We start from the raw sequence: 20,353 nt of genomic DNA on the forward strand, positions 1-20,353 counted from the left end.
GGTAAACCCGCGAAAGAAAAAGCATTTGAGCTCCATACTGTTTCAGAAATAATCCTTGAAGTGGTTTGGAACATGATATGGCAGCATTTCGAGTATCTGCTGGTAGAATTCTGAGCAGCCACAAGCCCCCCCTCCTGACCCAGAATCATCAGTTCTCCAACAAGGCTGAAATAGAGGGCTATGAGGGATGTCTAAAATGCATGATCTGTTTGGTATTTTAGCAAAACACATCATAGACATGTTTTTATATATTTTGTATATATCTGAGACCCATAATATATGCCTAAAAATAGCATAATAGGAGACCTTTAGAATTGAATTAAAATGAAGCTTGAAGAGCCAAATCGAGACCCACATTCTATTTGTTTCAAAGGCCAGAGTTGATGCAGATTTGTTTAAGATTAGGTTACATACAAGCAGTATTTGACATTATATATTTCAATACCTTAAATATTTATCTTCCAAATATCCAGTATTTCCCCACAATCCTCTTCTTTTCCACTAATTGGATTACTGATTTAGATAATGCTATCTTTAGCCCTCAACCTTCCTCCTGATCCTCAGAATAGTCCTTAGTTTAAAATGCTCTTCCAAAATTCGAGATGTTCTGCAGTCAGGATATTACTCATTGTGCCCTTCAGAAGGTAAACCGTATGAAGAATAAATAGTGGCGTCTATTAGCGTCACTCTTCTTGTGTCAAAACAGGTGTTATTCTATTGAGTATTGCATCAAACGCCTTTACAGTTTTTGGTTTCGTCATCAGCAATTTGTATAATGTTCTAGAAGGAGTGGGGGGGGGGGGGGGGGGCAATGAGCTTTGACCACCTGTGGCCCCCCTCCAAAAGAAGGATTTATAATGATAATACAATTTATGGTAGTGTTGTAACTAGCGGAAGGTATTTTGTTTTTCATAATGTCATTTAATACAATTTTAACTACTGAAACTAATTTTGGCACGAAAACCCCAAACCATCATGGTATTTTATGTTTGAACTGCCACTGTACCCCTTGACACTGTACACTATCACAGGACATGAAATGGTATCCTCCTGTCTCTGTGTCTCCTGCAGTATTCAAGCAGCAGGTCCACAGCCCTCTGGAGCAGCCCAAGAAACAGAAGACTGGAGGGGGGGGGCCCGTCCCCTGTCAGAACTGTGGCAAGCCCTGCAAAGGAGAGGCTCTGCGGGTCCAGAACAAACACTTCCACATCAAGTGTTTCGCCTGTAAAGGTATGTCCCCGCCAGCTGTTACCAAACAACCTTCAAGTTCCACACCCTAAGAGGAGACCATAAGACAGGAATGTTGCTTGTAAAGTAGGAACATAGCCAATTTGGACCTTTTGTTGCGTTCAACTGAAAACTTACCAATATCTACCATTTCTAGATCGAATATACAAATACTTTCATAAGTAAAAATGAGCTTATCACTATGGTGTAATCATTCAAATGTGGATTTTAACCAATGACATTAACGTCGTTTATCTTTTTGACTAAGTATTCTGAAAATTAAGAGTTGTGGCAGAAAACAATTAATTTTAACTTTTTAATAAGATAAAATATACATTAATGATCAAAGATCAATTACTGTTAAGGAACTGATTTTTACATGGAGCTCTTGAAGCAGACACAATAATTAAGAGCTTTTCTAAATAAATCAAAAAACGTACTTAAACCAAACAACTACGGGTGAGCACAAAGACGCTATGTTGAAAAGACATTAATATGATTCCGTAGAGGTTAATAAAAAGAGTACGGAGCCCCTAAAGGGACATGAAAAAAAAAAAAAAAAAACAGAGAAAAAAAAAAGTCAGGATAACGGGTTAGTATCTCGTGCGCACGAGATACTTTCTCGTCCGCACGAGTTAGCACAAGATTTAGCACAAGATTTTTTGGGGGAGAAAGTTACCGGTGCGCCAAGGAGGAATTAAAGCGCACAGGACACAACCATTTCATTGCAGACTGTGTTTACATGGGGAAATGACAGTGCATTATTTGAGATATATTTCGTACTCAGACTTCACTTTAAGGACATTTCGGCCAGGGGTGTGTGGTCACTCCAGGAGGCAGCGGGACGTGTAACTCAGAGAAGAGCAGCATCAGCGCTCAAAGAGCTTTTACGCACCGCCTTCTGTGTTTACCTTCATTAAACAGCTATAAAGAGTGACCACAGGCTGTTACGTTTTAACCACACACACCTCTACAAACACGCCGAACTGCCCGATTACTCCCCCTTTTATTAGTTTTATGAAGGAGATCGCCGGTCATCAGGACGCATGATGGGCGGACTGAGACTAAAAATCAGCCCGGGAATCTCACCCTGCCCAGCCGACGTAAACTGTCAACGGAGGGGGGGGGCAGTCCGCCACTGGCTCTGTGTGTGTGTTCTGAGTGTTTGTTTCCCTATAAAACAGCTGCGGGGGAAGCAGGTACTCTGCGAGTCACGGACATTAATTCATAGATCAAAGCAGACTGGTTTACAAACTCTCCTGTTTTGCCAATCCTGTGCTTAAACCAATAGCTCTACACCCCTGGCCGAAATGTCCATAAAATTAAGTCTGACTTCAAAATATAGTCTATCTCAAATAATCTATGCTCTGTCATTTCCCCACGTAAACATAACAGTCTGCAATGAAATGGTTGTCTAATGTGTGTTCCACTTCCTCCTTGGTGCATCGGTAACTTTATCAAAAAAAATAAAGTCAGGAAAACGGATTTGCGCACGAGCAACGAATCCGTTTTCCTGACTTTATTTTTTTTCTCTCTCCATTTTTTTTTTTTTCCATGTCCCTTTAGGGGCTCCGTAAAAGAGCAATAATCACACACTGTTTTTTTTTTTACTTGTAGTACTGATACCGTCCACTAGACTCCTAGTTATGTCGCGAGCTGCGTACATGATTTCGTACGGCAGCCAAATAACGCAAAATAATCTGTGACGCGTTTGTGTGTATTGTGTTTGTTTCCCGGGGAAACACTCACAAGAAACACCGGCTTTTGTTATGCCTGCTGTGACGTTAAGTTACTGCTTGTAATTATGCCTTTACAAGCTTAAAAGTTGTATTTATCATCTGAATTTGGCGAAACAAGTTTAATATTCTAAAAACCAAGACTTGTTTATTTGAAATCAGATGAAAACAAACTGTCACGGACCCTGCCGTGTTATCTATGATTACTACGCTTTTCATTCATTATTTCAACGGGAGGGAGGGGGAGCTGCGCTGAGGAACAGCAGAGTGCGGGCTGACAGGCGTCTGTGTTGACATTCCCCTTATTGTGGAATAAGGGGAATGCAGAGACAGGCTACAAGTTTCTTAGGTTCAAGTTAGACAACTAATGTCTGGGTTAGTGTTACCTTGGTTGGTGATTGGCTAATGGTTAATCAAGCCAAAAAAAATCGTTATGACATCATAAAGTGGCCAAAATCTGATAAGCTCATTTTCAGACAGGTTTTTATATAAATGGATCAGGACAAAAAGAGAGAAAATATTTTTTCCTTTTTCCTTTACACAGAGGGGACACATGTTTATGTATAAAAGACATGAAAAAATGGATTTTGCATAATAATAATTTAAAAGTGTGACTGAATTAGTAAAAAAAATGTTTGAAGGGTAACCAATGTTACTTTTTTACCTTTCTACCGTTCACTTATCTTGCTTCCAGTGCTGGACATCTACACACCAGGAAATAGGACAGAGAAGCAGGCATCTTCCTGGCAAAAGAAACAAAGTCTATCACATTCTTTCTAGCAGGTTCTCTATATTTAGCAAACCTGCATATACGTGCTTGTTTTGGTGGAAATATTATACGTGTTCTCCATTATTATAAAGTTATTTATAATCATACTGTTATTGCTAGTTGGACAACAAGAGAGAATGTGCTAAGAGAGTGAATACGGATGGGTCAGTAATGTCTAATGATTGTTTTTAGATTGTATGAATGAGTGTGTATAAAGCGGGTTGGTGTTTGTTTGTATTTTGGGTTGGATGGTGAGTGTCAGATACTTTAAACATGTGTTTTATGTGTGTGTGGTGGCTGTGACTGAACTTTATAGCCCTGTGTGCGCCCCTCCAAGCCCAGACCCTCAGCACGAGCCTTGTGTCAGATTTCTGTTGTTGTCAACACATTCTCAGGTTGCTAGGCTACCATTGGTTTTGCAACGATGTCGGCAGCTCCCTGAGTTTATCGCCTTCAAACGTGCACTGACCCCCCCCCCCCCCTCTCCTCCATCTTGAAACATGGAAGGACATAGCAGGGTGTGTGCAGAGCCGATAGATGACGCATGTGTCATCTGTTTGTCATTTATTACAACTTGGACTTGCAAAGTAAATAGTGAAGATCAGGGAACATTTTGACAATATTTAAAAGTCCAACAATATCACTATTCAGACAATCGGTCTAACCCTGAAGCTACAGACACAAGATCCACCATTTGATCTTTGACCCCAGAGGTTGGGCACAGAGCCTCGTGGTGAAAACAGCTGGTTGACTTTGGTTATGCTTTCCTCCCCTGCTAGCTTCAAGCTCATTGGTAAACGAGGTCAAAGTTGAAATGACTTTATTTTGGAGCGCAGCACTCGCCGACAATTTGTAAGTACACCTCTTGCTCATACAGTTCAGCAGCATCTGTAATAATGATTATAGGCGACATGATGAATAGTCCACAATGTTGCTTTTTAGGTATGGTTCTGATTTTACTTACTTAAAGCCACTTAATACAGAATATTTTGTGTCCCCAGTGGTAGTATGAAAAAAACATTGTGGCAGATAGGAAATCATGCACCATTTATTTTATTAGGATATTAATCTATAAATATTTTAACAATAATACAACTTTAACTTGTACTTCTTCATTGGCTTATGGTTTATGGCCTAATCCATGATGTGTTATTAATTTTGTGCAGCTATTAATACTGTGATGCCTTAATAATTGGGCTGAATTTGTTCCTTCATGCCAAGCTTTTATCTTTGACTTAGGCTGCAGCCACACGAGGACGATAACGGAAACACACCAAAATTGTTATCCAAAAAGTCTTCCGTCCACACGCAATAGGCACCAGAAACGCGTCCGTCCACACGAGACAGCTCGAACCGCTGGAGACACTGTAGTACATATGCCGGGCCTGTAAGTGGCGCTGTACTTCTGCCACAAAATACACCAAAAGCAGCAAAGAAGACTTCTCGCGCATGCATGGTTGGCATGGTTGACCTTCTGTTTATTCTCCACGTTGGATTTAGCAGCAGAGGTGGGGTTTCGCCGGTCAACATGTCCGTTAAAGTTTAAATCTTCCGGACAAAATTAGAAAAGTGCCGGTCAAAGGTCTTCTTTGTTATTTATTGAGCTCTAAAACAAATTAATAACGACTCTATATAATAATATAAGAATAGTACACGGAGGACCGAGCCTCTCTTTTCCTCCCCCTCTCCTGACAGCCCGTCAGTATCCGTGGTCTCATGCAGCTGGCTGATCCAGTAATGAGTGACCCGACAGTAAAAATAAACATATTTATAACTAGTTTAGGTAGTTTGAGAGGTCATTAAAATAGCTAAGGGTGATGATCTAACTTGAAGTAGGTGTTTTGTTCCGCTCATCGCTCCATCACAGCGGGCAGAGCTGCAGGTTATCATGCAGAGCTGCGTGTCTCCTCTCCTGCCCGATTAGACTTCACTCGCATTTATGTCCATATCGATCAAATCTAGCTGGAAGCTCCTGCTGGGTGCACTGACCTAGCTCGAAACACTGGGGCTATTGCGTCATCGTTAGCAGGAAATGATCGTTATAGGGCGTAATCACAGAGCCGTTTGGCCCCCCAGAGCGTTTCGTCTACCCACCTTAGGACCCGTTTTCGTTATCGTTTTCTGCGTTTCCATGTCGGCCTCGTGTGGCCGAACCGTCTATCTGATAGAGAACTGTAGCAGATACAACTGTTATCGTCCTCGTGTGGCTGCAGCCTTAAAAATAAATGAGCAAATTGTGGTAATTACACGCCTCTCGGTCATACATACAAATATTACTCATACAAATGTAATCAAATGTTAATAGCTGAAAGTCACTATTTCACAGTTACTGGAGGTAATGATTAAAGGAACAGAGCATGTTTTCTTAAAGTTATGTGGCTGTCAAACTCAATTTCATCACGGCCACATTAGCATTATGGTTGCACTCAAAGGGCCGGTTGTAAATGTAAGACTATATAAAAATACATTTATAAATATTTTATATACATAAAATAATGTATTATATTACATTATTGCCTCTGAATAGGATTATTATTGGATAGGGTAATAACTTCATAATAAACTACGTCTGAAAGCAGAAGTCTAGGGGAAATAATTGCAAGTCTCTTTAGTGTAAACGTCACCAAATGATTTAAAAAGGAAAGCAAAATTCTGGAAAAAAAGTCAAAATAAAAAAAAAGTGACATTTTGAACAAAAAGTAACCTTTTGAAAAATAAATAACATTAAAAAAAAGGTAAAATTTTAAGAAAAAAGGCATATTTTGAAGAAAAAAAGTCAAATTCTGAGAAAGAAGTCAAATTCGAGATGCATTATGCTACATGTAGTTTATGGGCAACGTGCTTCTGTAAATCGCCATGTAACCGTATAATAAACATATTATATTCTTTGCAAGCTCTTGTGGGCCAAATAAAAGATTTGACCCCCGGGCCTTGAGTTTGACACCCCTGTTCTAAAGGCTTAATTAGTAAGCATGGGGCTGGATAACTTAAGGAGATGAGAAGTATTAATACCCTTTATAGCAGGGGTGGGGAACCTTTTTCCTCTCAAGGGCCATTTAAATGTTTTCAACATCCTCCGAGGGCCGTACAAATAATTGACCTTTGCTTAAAAAAACTAAAATCACAGCCCATTAATTTGGCCTTTCTTACATGTTGTGCAAAGAAAAAGCAACCTCTTAATCCAGATATCTTACCATGACTCGCGTATGCATGCACGTGCACGGTGTGGCATGACCACCAAAACAGAAAGATATGGACACAAGATGTGTGCAAATGTATTTAGTTTCCTATCCATGTGGACATGATTTAAGTGGGGGGGGGGACCTAGCCTCCTCTAGGGGGGTCCGGGGGCATGCTCCCCCAGGAAGATTTATTTTTAAATGTTGAAGTTAAAGGTGGGGTAGGTAAGTTTCAGAAACCGGCTCGAGTGCACTAAAATTTGAAATTACACAGCCAAAAAGAATCCGCCCCTTCCTTCAGACTTCCTTACAGAGCACCTCCTCCGCGAGAGCAGGCTGCAGTAACATTACATATCAGGCAAAGCTAAACACATCTAGGTTAGCAATACTACACAGCCAAAGCAACTCCGATATTGACTCTGGTTTGACTTCTCCTAGTTTCCACTTTCTTTCTGTTATTAATTTGCTCCGTTACATTTTTTCTTTTGCGACCAGTAGACGATGTTGAACCTAACTCTGCCATGGTAAAAGTGGCCGTCTGTTGCTGGCGAGTCATTGAAGTACTGCTGCAATGCACGCCCAATGACGGCACGCCCAATGAGGGCACGAGATACATTTGTGCGTGCACGAGATGGAAGGCTGACAGACAGGGCGGCAATCCCCGGCTAAACGGATTGGTTGTAGTTTTTACAGTATTACGGCTTCCACAGATGACATTTTTTTGTGGATTTTTTGTCAAAGCACTTAAGATATTCATTGCTATCGGGATGTTAAGAGCATTCCATGGAATATAACAAAAAGTGTATCTCGAGCCGGTTTCGGAAACTTACCTACCCCACCTTTAAAAGCATCAATCTGGTGCACTTTGAGAGCAACATTAGGAGATATATGGATACATCTCTCAACATCCATATGAAACAGAACTGTTAACAGATTTACTTACTGATGTGGCCGTGATTACAAATTACTCCCCTTTAAAACTGTATTCTTGTTTATTTATAACAACTTTTTTTTTACTGTCATATAGTATTTTATACCTGTTTACATTATTCTCTTATTTTTTTATAAATAATGATCATATAAAGATGTGCCTTTACCTCACTGGTTGTAGAAAAAGCTTCTTATATTCATTAGCATAGCTAGCTAACCAGATGCTAATAACAACAAAGTTATTGACTGTATGATCAGTATGACAGACGGACAGATCGCCACTGGGCTTACAACTAAAGACACAGACACGCAAAAACGGAACGAGACATACCACGTGATGACACGTTAGGCTCGTGTTGTGTTCAAGGACCCTGACCTTGAACAGGCACTCGCTTGTTTAATTCTTCTAGATTTCTTAAATGTTTTTATTTTTTGCGTGTGTTTATAAATTACCTCGAGGGCCGTACCAAATGGCCTCGCGGTCCGTATACTGCCCGGAGGCCGGACATTACCCCTGGTTTAGAGGAATCAGTCACAAGAGCTCATAGGAGCTCACTCCACCCAGCTCAAAAGGCCTGGGAATTCTTCTATCCATAAATTCATTAATGAAATATCCAACAAATGTGGGTTATTAAATGTGATGATTCTCCGGGCTGGGTGTGCAGTTTGCTACTCAAACATCCAGATGTGGACTGGCATGAATCTGAAAGTCAGGGTGGAAATACAATAAACCATAGCAGGCAGAGTGGAGCTGAACACAGGGATGAAAATACATCTGAATTCAACACAGTATAGTTATTTTAGCTTTCAGAATTCCGAATCAGAATTATTGTATTAGTCCCGCAGCGGGATATTTTCTTGACATATGTCACATGTTTATGAACCAGGTGAAATATCTTCTTTCATAAACACATACCGTACATTCCTTTACCAAACCTCTTGCCCATTCCCTATATTCAGGATATTAGGATTAACCTGGATAATAATAATCATAGTGACCCCTGACTATATTGCTGTGTTACTGCCAATTACAACTAGGCTGAGTGCTGGCCAGCAGGCTGGGGGGGGGGGGGGCAGCTCTGAGGAAGGAATGTCAACACACAGCCAGCCATGTGGAATTAACACCAGGCAGAGCAGAGGACTGCATTAATGGGAGCTAATGTTAGCCTCCTTAGCACTATCCTGAAATCAGGGAACCTCTGGGCTGCAAATAGTAAACACAGCGTGTTTGTAGCAACCTGTTTGTACTTGGGGTCACCTGCTGGACTGCCTCAGATCAGGACCCCCATAAATTAAAGATGCTATGTTCAGTTACTGGCCACATGCTCCAAATAAAACATGGTGACCGTTTCACCACTACTATGGGTTCAATTTAGTAAAAAAACAAACAAGACAAAACAAGGCCTCTACTAACTTTCCACATGGCGAGAATATGCTCAATTCAAACAAACTGCTGAAACTCTTAGAGGTGTTCAAAATAACACAAGCAAAAAAAAGCCACATCAAACCCAGCTATCAACCGCATTTTGAACGTTTTTCGGAACAGTTTGTGTTGTCATTCATTGTACTAAAGATTCCTTCAATGGATAGCCAATGTTAAATGAAAAAAGGATAATCCATCATGTTATAATTAATGTTCATGTTAGTCCATGGCCAACATTTGATATTCTTTTGTATTATTATTATATTACATATTTTAGTTTTGCAGCATCTGATGAGCACTCATTCTGTTTTCATGTTATTTGCTGAGTAATTGTGATTTATTTAGGATTCCACTGTGCCTGCCTCACTACATCCTGTTATGTCTGCTTTAATCTGACACCATCAGTAGCACAGAGCTGAGGACAATTCCAAACTACTCAGAAAGAACTCTATCACTAATGTGTTATTACCTCATCCAAATAGCATTGGAATACTCAAATGGAAAAATATGGGGTGACACCCTGATGTTGACAAGCCTGCATTACATTCATTAGTTTGTAGAGTATAAAAGTTGGAATGGTGATATGAAAGGACTCATTAATATCAGACACAGCTCCTTGTTTGTCATCCATAGACTCCCCTCTCCCCTTAAAAACAGTGGTATGTTTTATTGGAAACCACTTGCTTCCCCATAAAGCTGATCTATTCATGGAATTGTTTTAGTCTGCTAAGCTAGAAACTTCTCAATGCCAATTACACATGGGAAAACAATACCGACACGCTTTCCTCTTATAGACGTAGTTTCTCTCTGCCTTAAAACATTGATGTTGCATAAGATCTCAATATGTCACTTTTTGACTAATTTTTAATATCACAAAAAAGAAGAGTGAGAGTTAAAGAGGAAACTGAAGGTGTTAGAGCAGCCTCATTGGTCCTTTTCAACGGATGGAGCTAGAAGGGTTTCATGACATCATGTGCTCTGGGGAACATCACATTGCTGGAATGGCGAGCACTTTGGGGAAGATGATCAACGAAACAGTTACACCTTTGATTGGGTGGTGGATTCATATATTTCAATGGTTCTTTCAATTGAGAACATGACTCATTGATTTATTGCTCAGGTTCCATAACCCTTTCCAACAAAACCCTGCCCTCACACTTAAATATCCCCTTCTGGGATTTATATGTGTTCTGCTTCTCCTCAAACTGTGTGCACTTGGATATCTTGTTTCCTGCACACACTTCCTGTGCTCTAGCTTCAGCCTTTTCTTGCCACACTCAGGTTGATTCTGGCCTCTTGTGAAACGGCCTGCTCTCAGATTTCTCTTTTTGTGCAAAATGGGCAAGGTCTAGAAAAAACCCATAAAAAATATAATTATGTTATCAATGCTCTCAAGCTGGAGGATAGATCAAAGCCATGAAGGAATTGATAGCAGCCAATCTTATTGAACGTCAAAGACCATCCTTGAACTGAGATAGTGATTACGAGCTCCTGCTCATAAACAACCGAGGTGTTATCATGTGACAGGGGTCCACATTTAGGTTGTGTAATGTACCATCTCTATTTGCTGAAGTCTGAAAAAGAGTGGATTTTCTACTTAGAAAATAACTTTCACTTAAACATTATAGTTATAGGTTTGTGTAAAAATATGGCTGTGTTGTCAAGTCTTTGTAAGAACATTTCCATAATAGATTACAGATTTATATATCTACCCAGGCGCAGCTGGCCACATGTTGAAGCCCTGATGGTGGATCGGGGGTGTTACAACAGCAGATGGTTGTGATGTTCTAAGTAGGGTGTTGGCTGTTGGATTGTCTATTTCTGGGGGGGGGGGGGGGGGTGTTCGTCATTTGGCCACGAGCACTGACCCACACACACGTGTTTAGGGAGAAAGGAAAGCAGAAAGCATAGCCACTTGTTGAGTTGTAGGGCAATCTTTATATAAATACTATATTGTGCATATGACACCTGGGGAGGATTGAATCTGAAGTGATATAGAATAAGGAAGAGTCAGATTGTCTGTCTTTGATGCAAATGCAGTGATGTTTAGCACTGCCCTTCCTAGAGAGCACCTGTCAATCAAACACTGGCATTTACTGTGGTGTCTTTGCAGTTTAATATCTAATTTTGGCTGTGGAAATGAGTTTACATTGCACTTCCTTAAAGTAGTGGCTGTTGATAGTCTCTTATCTTGGATGACTGGTAACATTTTTAGAGTGAGCTCATTTTTGGATGACCCCAAAATAAATGGTTAAATAATGTGGCTAACCATCGAGCCTTATTACAACCTGTCTCATTCTGGTCACCGATGAAAATGAATGACATTAGATTTTACTTCTTGCTTAAAACCCTAATCTACTTAGAAGATAAAGAGTAGCCCACTGATTTACACAACAGACAGACCCCCCCCATGCCTTCTGCTTCATTAGACGCCTGCTTGCAGTTTGGCTAGTGTAGCAGGAGTCAGAAGACTCAACCTTGAATTTCATTCTTTCAAGATCAGTCCCATAGCAGTCAAGGTCATAGAATATACTAGAGAACACCTGACCCACATCCCACATCCCACCACACACACACACACACACACACACACACACACACACACACACACACACACACACACACACACACACACACACACACACACACACACACACACACACACACACACATAATGTGTGCTAGTGGAGCATCGCAGCGGAAAAACCGTGCCGCGCTACACTAATTGCTCCGCATAAGAGGGTCTTAAATTTTTTCGGAACAAATATTTGAAAACCGCTCTCAGAGCCAAAATATACTCTATTCAAACAATTTCAGAAGATTTCAGGAGCATAATTAGTCTGGCCCGCTCAATTGCCTTCAGTGACAAAAAGTCTACCTAGCTCCCAATAGACTCCCATGTTACATTTGTACGGAACTTTCTAAAGAACAGAGAGAAGTAAACTTTAAACAAACTGCTCCCATCTTCACATTTTACACACAAACCCCCCCCCAAAAAACCGGTAACACTTTATATTAAGGTAGACAAATTAACCATCAATTAGTTGTTAATTAACATGCATATTAGCAGTATATTGGCTCTTTATTATTCATTATAAAACACTTATTAATGCCTTATTCTACATGACCATATATTAAGTAATAAGCCATTAGTTTAGAGTTTTTCCTCAATAACCCTCTAATTAGTGCTTATTTATTGCAAGTAAGGAAGTTGTTGTACATGAGTTTTGGTCTTAATATGCTCTGCTCAATATGGGCCTATTAAGGTAGTACTAAAAGAATAGTAATTCTCCCATAATAACACTTAACAAATATGATCTATTCTTATGTAACATGACATGAAACTATAAGTGTTAATTGTGTCTAAATAACTCAAAATTAGGTATTTATATCTAAGAACATGTTCCCTATTTTAAAGTGAAGTCTTGTTCATAACCAATAAGCTAGTAGTTTGACTCTAATTAGGTATTTCTATCTAATAATATGTTCCCTATTCTAAAGTGAAGTCTTGTTCATAACCAATAAGCTAGTAGTTTGACTCTAATTGACCCGAACAGGTTCCCTATTCTAAAGTTGCCTCCTCTTCACACTTTGTAAATACATTATAGCACACAAATGCTGAAATCAACCTCAACAGTACGTGAACAAAGTAGGTTCACGTTGAAATATCTGTTTTTATTAATGAACCTCTAAAGAGAGGTACATACACATACCAAAACATGTCAAGTTTCTCCAAGGCTGAGAACATATGCAGCCTTTACTTTTTAATAAAAACATATTTTTAACAGATTGTATGTATTTGTGATCATACTGTGTGACCTGCTTGTGTGTACTTACACAATAGGTGTACTGTTCTCTCTCTGTGTTGTACTGTCTCAGTGTGAACATAGATAAAACAGCCAGCCAAACTCTTTTGAGAGCCAGGGAATGCGCAGCCATGCTCCTTTATTGACTTATTTGCAGTCCACTGACATTCAAACTGAGTGAAACTATAAAAAAAGAAGTTACAAGGCACTTAATGATATCTTACATGCAAGTGTAAACACAGATTAACACATGGGACCGCTAAGTGTAAACAAGGTAAATATAGCTAATGCTAGCTGTACAATAAGCATGTAGGCTAGGCTAACGCTAGCATGTATGCTAATGCTACTGTGTATTCGCGAATGCTAACGCATTTTCTCATTGTGTTTAAACATCTCCAAATGACATCACATAAACACAATACATGTTACTAATCCTTACAGTCTAAGTGTAAGGCAGGGGTGCCCAATGCGTCGATCGCAAAGGTAGTGTGGGTAGATTGCATGGCATTGAAAAAATAATATCATCATCTAATCAGAGCAGACACGCCCACAGACAGACTGGTACACGCACACACAGACACTGGATGTTTATACTAAATATGTTCACAGACACACATCTCTACCAGACACACACACACACGCACGCACGCACGCACGCACACACACACACACACACACACACACACACACACACACACACACACACATAGCGTGTGCTAGTGGAGCATCGCAGCAGCAAAACCGTGCCGCGCCACACTAATTGCTCCGCATAAGTGCATAGGTGCGCCGCCGGTGAGGCCCCATGCAGTCTGCGTGATCTACCTGTAGGGAGGGACGGCCCTGCACCCGCACATATAAGACATGCAGATGTTTTAATAGAATAGGCTTAGACACAGTTCTGATGTAGTTCTCAGTGTGAAGTGATGTCCATGATGCTGGCAGACAGCAGAGTCGCAGCCAGCAGTACATCCACTGAAACCATTCCAGCACGAATAAAGAACAAGGACTGGCCCACAGGAAGGCTGCATGTTGTAGCGGGACCACGTGGTTCTTTTCTCACACTTCATTCATCTATTTTTTACACAATGTTTTAAGTAATTATTGTTTATCTTTGAAGACAGGTGGGTTTTTGTGTGTGTATCAGGTGTTTGTTGAGTGGCAGAAGGGAACACCCCATGTTCTAAAAAGAGCTAAGAGCATTGATGCTTTCTTCCAGGCGAGGTTGTTTTCCATGCAAGCGAAACACAAAATACATATATAGCTGAATGCGTGTGGTGTAACATCAACTGTGCTCCGACAGGGATCACACCAATTCAAAAGAACTTAGAACATCCTGAAATGTTTGTGCCTATATTCCTCAGTCTAAATTCCCTTTCTCTACACTGAAAGATAATTGTTCTTCTTGTTGTGTAAGATACCACATTTTCCACCCTTATAACATTTTTAACTGACATGTTGGAAAAGCGTTGTCCAGTAATTGCATCATTTCACTTTGTTATCAATCCCTCAGAGGGGTCACGGCATGCTAAAACCACCACAACAATAAGAGCGGGAATTTTTTCTCAGGAAGTGGACGACAGACTTTCCAGCGGCTGCTAGCGGCCCTTACATCCGCTCAGAGCCTGAATGAGATCATCTCCGGGCTGATGGAGAACACACCAGCACAGTGGAGAGCTGCATAAATGAGTATATGTGTAAAGAAAAGGGGTTTGCAAGTGCTCTTTAGTCATTGTCTGATACTGTATAAGAAAAAAAGGTTGAATCCAGGTAGTTATTGAGTTTCAAAACACTCTTTACAGCACCTTTCAACAAGGAACCGTCTCAGTGTAGTTCTTATAGAACCTCTTTACAATTCCAATTACAAAGGTGGAAAGCAGATTCTAGCAGTACATTAAGCTTATAGCTCTTTATATTTTAACTAACTCAATGCAGAGCCCTGGTCTTGCGACCTGGCCTCGATTTGACCTTCAAGAGTTTTGGTTAAATCTTAAAACAATATGATATATAAGACATATGAAAGTGGCCGACTGACTTTACTAGAGATGCCTTCAGACAGAAGTGACTGATTTAGAATGGAGAAATAAAACCAAACTAAGAGTACAGCTTCGTGTAAGCTAGTCTTTCAATCAGTATTTATACCTGCGTTGCACGTTGGCACATAGACTTTGATTATAAATCAGTAGCTTAAGCAGCTGATCCAATATGAGCTCAAGTTGGAGACCTAGCCTCTAATGTAGCTCAAACAGTGTGTTTCTGAGTGCGTTTCATAAGTGAGGGGGAGACAGGGGATGCTCTTTCAGTTTGTCCATCATCCCTAATGGATACTGCCAAAGCTGTTTTCAAGGCTTTTATTGTCATTCGTACATAGCTACAGTGTAGTTATGTTGATTACAATCTTAGGTCCCTGGCTCCTCAAATAGTGCAACACAATAAAACAGATAAAATAGTGCAAGTAAATACAATAAAATAGAATAGAAGTAGTGCCATAAGAGTCTATATACAAGTGATACATCATTTGTGAGTTGCAAACAGGTGAATGTTATGGATGTTTTTAGTTCAGGTGTTTAACAGTCTAATGGCCTGTGGTATGAAACTGTCTCTGAGTCTGGTGGTTTCAGTCCGGATGCTGAGGTACCCCCTGCCAGACGGCAGCAGACTGAACAGTTTGTGGCTGGGGTGATGGGGGTCTTTTATAATCCTGAGGGCTTTCTTTCTGAGCCGCTGGAAGTATAGGTCCTCCATGGATGGCAGCTCCGTCATGGTGATGTGCTTTGCAGTTTTCACCACCCTCTGTAGAGTCTTACGGTTGAGGGCGGTGCAGCTGCCGTACCAGACCATGATGCAGCCAGTCAGGATACTCTCTATGGTGCACCTGTAGGTCAGGATCCTCTCTATGGTGCACCTGTAGAAGTTGCAGAGTATCCTGGAGTCCATGTTGAACCTCCTCAGCCTGCGGAGGAAGAAGAGCCGCTGTCGAGCTGTTTTGGTGATGATGTTTGTGTGATGAGTCCATATCAGGTCCTCAGTGATGTGGACACTGAGGAACCTGAAGCTGCTGAGTCTCTCCACCGTAGTCCCATTGATGGCCATGGGGGCGTGTCCCTCTCTCTGCTGCTTCCTGTAATCCACAATCAGCTCCTTGGTTTTGCTGACGTTTAGATGGAGGTTGTTATCCTGGCACCAAGATATCAGGGTTCTGGCCTCCTCTCTGTACGCCGTCTCGTCGCCGTCTGTGATCAGGACGATGACGGTCGTGTCGTCAGAAAACTTCACGATGGTGTTGGAGCTGTGTTTGGCCACGCAGTCGTGAGTGAACAGGGATTAGAGGAGAGGGCTGAGCATGCAGCCTTGAGGGGCTCCGGTGTTGACGATCAGGGTGGAGGATGTAATGTTTCCCATCCGCACTGCCTGGGGTCTGCCCGTCAGGAAGTTCAGGATCCAATCACAGAGGGCGCTATTGAGCCCAAGGTCTCTGAGCTTGATGAGCAGCTTGGAGGGAACAGTGGTGTTGAAAGCTGAATTGTAAGCAATGAACAGCATTCTCACATATGTTCCTCTGGTCCAGGTGTGAGACCAGAGGTGTGGATGGTGAGGACTATGGCGTCGTCTGTGGACATGTTTGCTCTGTAGGCAAACTGCAGTGGGTCCAGAGATTCAAGGAGGGAGGAGGTGATGAAGGTTTTGACTAACCGCTCAAAGCACTTCATGATGATGGAGGTGAGTGCTACTGGTCGGTAGTCGTTGAGGCTGGTTTGACTTTGACAGGAACGGTGGTGGAGTGTTTGAAACATGTGGGGAAAAGGGGAATACACATGGTCCAGTGTATTTCCGCCGCGCGTCGGGCAGCTGATGTGTGTCTTCCTCTTATTCCTTTCTTGTGCTCTTGTTGTTCTCCTCCCCAACATCCCCTCGTCCCTATGCATGTGGATCGTGTTAAAATGCAATGAGAGGTTGCAATAAATGAAGCAAAGCAGGGTGTTGGAGGCAGTAAATCAGGTTAAATTGAGTCAGGAGTTAAGTTGACTTTCAAGTTTGTTCTTATTCTGAGAAAAATAAATGTTAAATAGATGGTAACCAATAAAAGATGACTAGGCAGGTGATGAATTAAAATGCTCTAAAAAGTAATGTCTAGTGGGAATCTAGAGTGACAATAAACATCTTTCTATTTCTGAAATGACTTAGTCTAGTCCAGTCAATAGCAAAAAGGAAGCAGTACATGGTGGGAGCCAAAGAAGCCTTAACATTGGTTCCAATGAAGAGTTTTGTTTTCCGGAAAGTTAACACTTTTAAAGAAATGGAGCAAAGAAATGGTAAAGCAACAGAAAAAACATCTGTAGCAGCCATGCAATTCAAATGTATCAGAATCATCCTTGAAACCAACTCAAATGTAATTGAATGAAATGTTATGTTTGATTTCATCATTTAAAAACCCTCCATCTCTAAGACAATAGAGGGGGGGGGGGCAGTTGAGATGAAGATGCAGATGGGGAGTGGGTTTGTCTTATCTTCAGATAGCAGAATGTTTCGCAGCAGGATCACATATCCATGAGTCCGTGTTCGAGAACACTATTTCGGGGCTGAAAACCAAATGGTTATCTGTAACAACCCAGTAGTATAGAGCTATAACTTTAGAACCAGTCAAATGAATAAAAAAAAATGAAAGAGCACTATTCTAATTTTGCATAATTACAAGTATGCAATGACAGTGAGTCCAGGTATACTAATAAAATACTTATGTTTTTCAAATGACCAATGTAAGGTATATAGCTTACAGGGCAGCTTGGTTACAACATTCTCCAAGGCTGAAAGGAAGATTACTTTACAGGAAACTGATAACTTCCATATTGGGAGGCGTATCTTGTGCACTATGATCCACTTACATAATGTGAATGCACTCAGAGGCTTTTCAAGGAATTCCACTGGCTGTTGCATCTGCTTCCTCCCCGCTGGAGGACCTCAGAACCACAGTTTGTCCTTCAGTTCAATTGGAGACTAAGTGAGGGAGGTACATGCTTGAGCAGATGGATGTGCAACAAATTTGCCATGGTGTTATTTGTAAATATAATATGGAGCATTTCCTTTATTTAAATGAGCTCTGGGTGCTAGACCTGAATACTTTTGGGACCTAACCATATCAGATACAACGGCCTTCAAGTGAATTGAATCTGCAGTTCATGTAAAATAGATTAAGCCTATTGCAAGTCAGCAGCCCGGAGCTGGTTGCGGAACATTTAAATATACAGGCACATCTGAGGTAGCCTGTCCAGTGTGTGTGTGTGTGCGTGCGTGCGTGCGTGCCTGTGTGTGCGTGCATGTCTTTGTGTGTTTGAAAAAAAATGAAATGTGTATTTATTTTTCACTCACTACAACTCCAGAGACATTATTCAAAGACAGGACATGTCATATAAAATATGTATGTGCTATGTTCTCACATGAGGGTGACCTTGCCCCCACCTCGTCTTTCACAATGACCCCCACTGTGCCTGTGAGTGACAGCGTGAGCAGGGTTAAATATACATGTGCTGTGTGCTTTCTGCTATTCAGGTGCGACCTTGACTGCACGTCATGTTTTACAATGACTCACCACCTAAGTGTGTGTGTGTGTGTGTGTGTGTGTGTGTGTGTGTGTGTGTGTGTGTGTGTGTGTGTGTGTGTGTGTGTGTGTGTGTGTGTGTGTGTGTGTGTGTGTGTGTGTGTGTGTGTGTGTGTGTGTGTGTGTGTGTGTGTGTGTGTGTGTGTGTGTGTGTGTGTGTGTGTGTGTGTGTGTGTGTGTAGGTTCACAGAGGAGTCACGGAGCATGTTGACTAATCCAAACACAAACATCTTCTCTTTGCTGTTATTATTTCCAGAAATAAAGAATGAAGGGAAAATAAAGGAGTGGTTGTGTTTTTGCTAAAGAAGTGGAAAGATAGAGCGATGCTTCCCCTGAGGGTGTGGCTAGTCTATGATGTCATATGGTTGCCATGGTAACTGTGTGTAATCACTGTGTGTAATCACTGTGTGTTGTCAAGTGGAGACAGTGATTTTGAGTTCCTGTCATATGTTTTTAAGAGCCAAACAATACACACACACACACACACTAGGCATGGGCGGTATCATTTTTTTCATACCGTCATACCTTGCTGATACCGTGGTATACGGTATATGACGGTATCAGTTCCAATTTAAGGGGTAATTTCTCCCCCCCAAAATTTTTTTACTCACTATATCAACAGCCCCACCAAAAATATTTTCCACCAGCCGCCACTGACGGTATGACTTGGGTCGACTTGAGTGAGATGGCGTTCGGCGGCAAATAGATGTTTCGAACGGTATATTATATGTTCGGTGTAAAATGCAGCCCGAGCCTGTAGACGCTCGCAAAGTGCCGCGACGTGCGTGCTAGTACAAAACAAGGGCTGGATACATGACACATTGTGCAAATGGCACATTTTGAGATCGGTTACAGGACGCGTTTGTAGATGTCCGACGTTGTTTCCATAGTGAGCTAAGTTAACAATATATCATCATACATAAACATTTTCCGGGAGTAAATACTTGACTTATTGAATAAAGTTTGCTATATTCACTTACTAGTTTAGCAATATTATTCCGTGCATGTGTTAAAAACCTTATTTCCATTTGATTCATTGGATTACTCGCGTGAATGTTTAGCAGGTAAATGCTTTCGTTTTTAAAACCGTCCGACCTCGACTACAAAACCATCAACCAGTTGCATAGGATTAAAAAATGTCAACACTCACTCACCCCGTCTTAAACATTCCCAAAGAAGTGCCTCTGTCTCTCGTTGTGCTGGATGAAGTCACTGGCGACGAGTAAACCCAAAATAGTCCCAAACAGGCGCAGAGGCATTTTTCTTTTTTACTAGTTGTCCGAGTTCGGGGCCGGCAAATGGGTTATGGCTAGAAAGGATCCGTCTAATGTAAATATGACGTCACGTTCTCGTTCTAACTCTCGTTGTAATCGGAGCGGCTCGGTTGTAATCGGAGCGGCTCGGAAGCGCAGTCACGTGGCTGAATGTTTACGTTTGGGATGGCGAGAAAATAAACTATATTAAGTATGTAAATACTTGTTAGCGGTCTTGCTGTTGAAAGAAGAATGATAACACTGTAGATCAGCAACACTATGGTTTATTTTGTATTCACAGGCAAGTCAACGTTGTTGCAGTAAAAGTCCCAAGATAGCTCCTGGTGCAATAAAATATATGTTGCATGTTACTGCTGTAGATGTGTTTACCTCTTTTATATCCCGTTGGGTAGTTTAATCTTCAGCAATACATCATA

General features: G+C 41.2%; 1 protein-coding gene across 6 annotated transcripts in view; it reads left to right on the top strand.

Annotated features, from left to right (window-relative positions):
* Positions 1–20,353, top strand: part of ablim2 (actin binding LIM protein family, member 2) — a 101,120-nt gene that overhangs the window by 39,168 nt on the left and 41,599 nt on the right. For all 6 annotated transcript variants that reach the window (XM_079669579.1, XM_079669584.1, XM_079669580.1 and 3 more), the window contains exon 2: positions 1,072–1,230. In XM_079669579.1, coding sequence (XP_079525705.1) covers positions 1,072–1,230 — 159 coding nt within the window. The remainder of the gene's footprint in view (positions 1–1,071; positions 1,231–20,353) is intronic.

Source organism: Notothenia rossii (genome assembly GCF_949606895.1).
Source record: "Notothenia rossii genome assembly, chromosome: 3".
Classification (NCBI taxonomy): domain Eukaryota; kingdom Metazoa; phylum Chordata; class Actinopteri; order Perciformes; family Nototheniidae; genus Notothenia; species Notothenia rossii.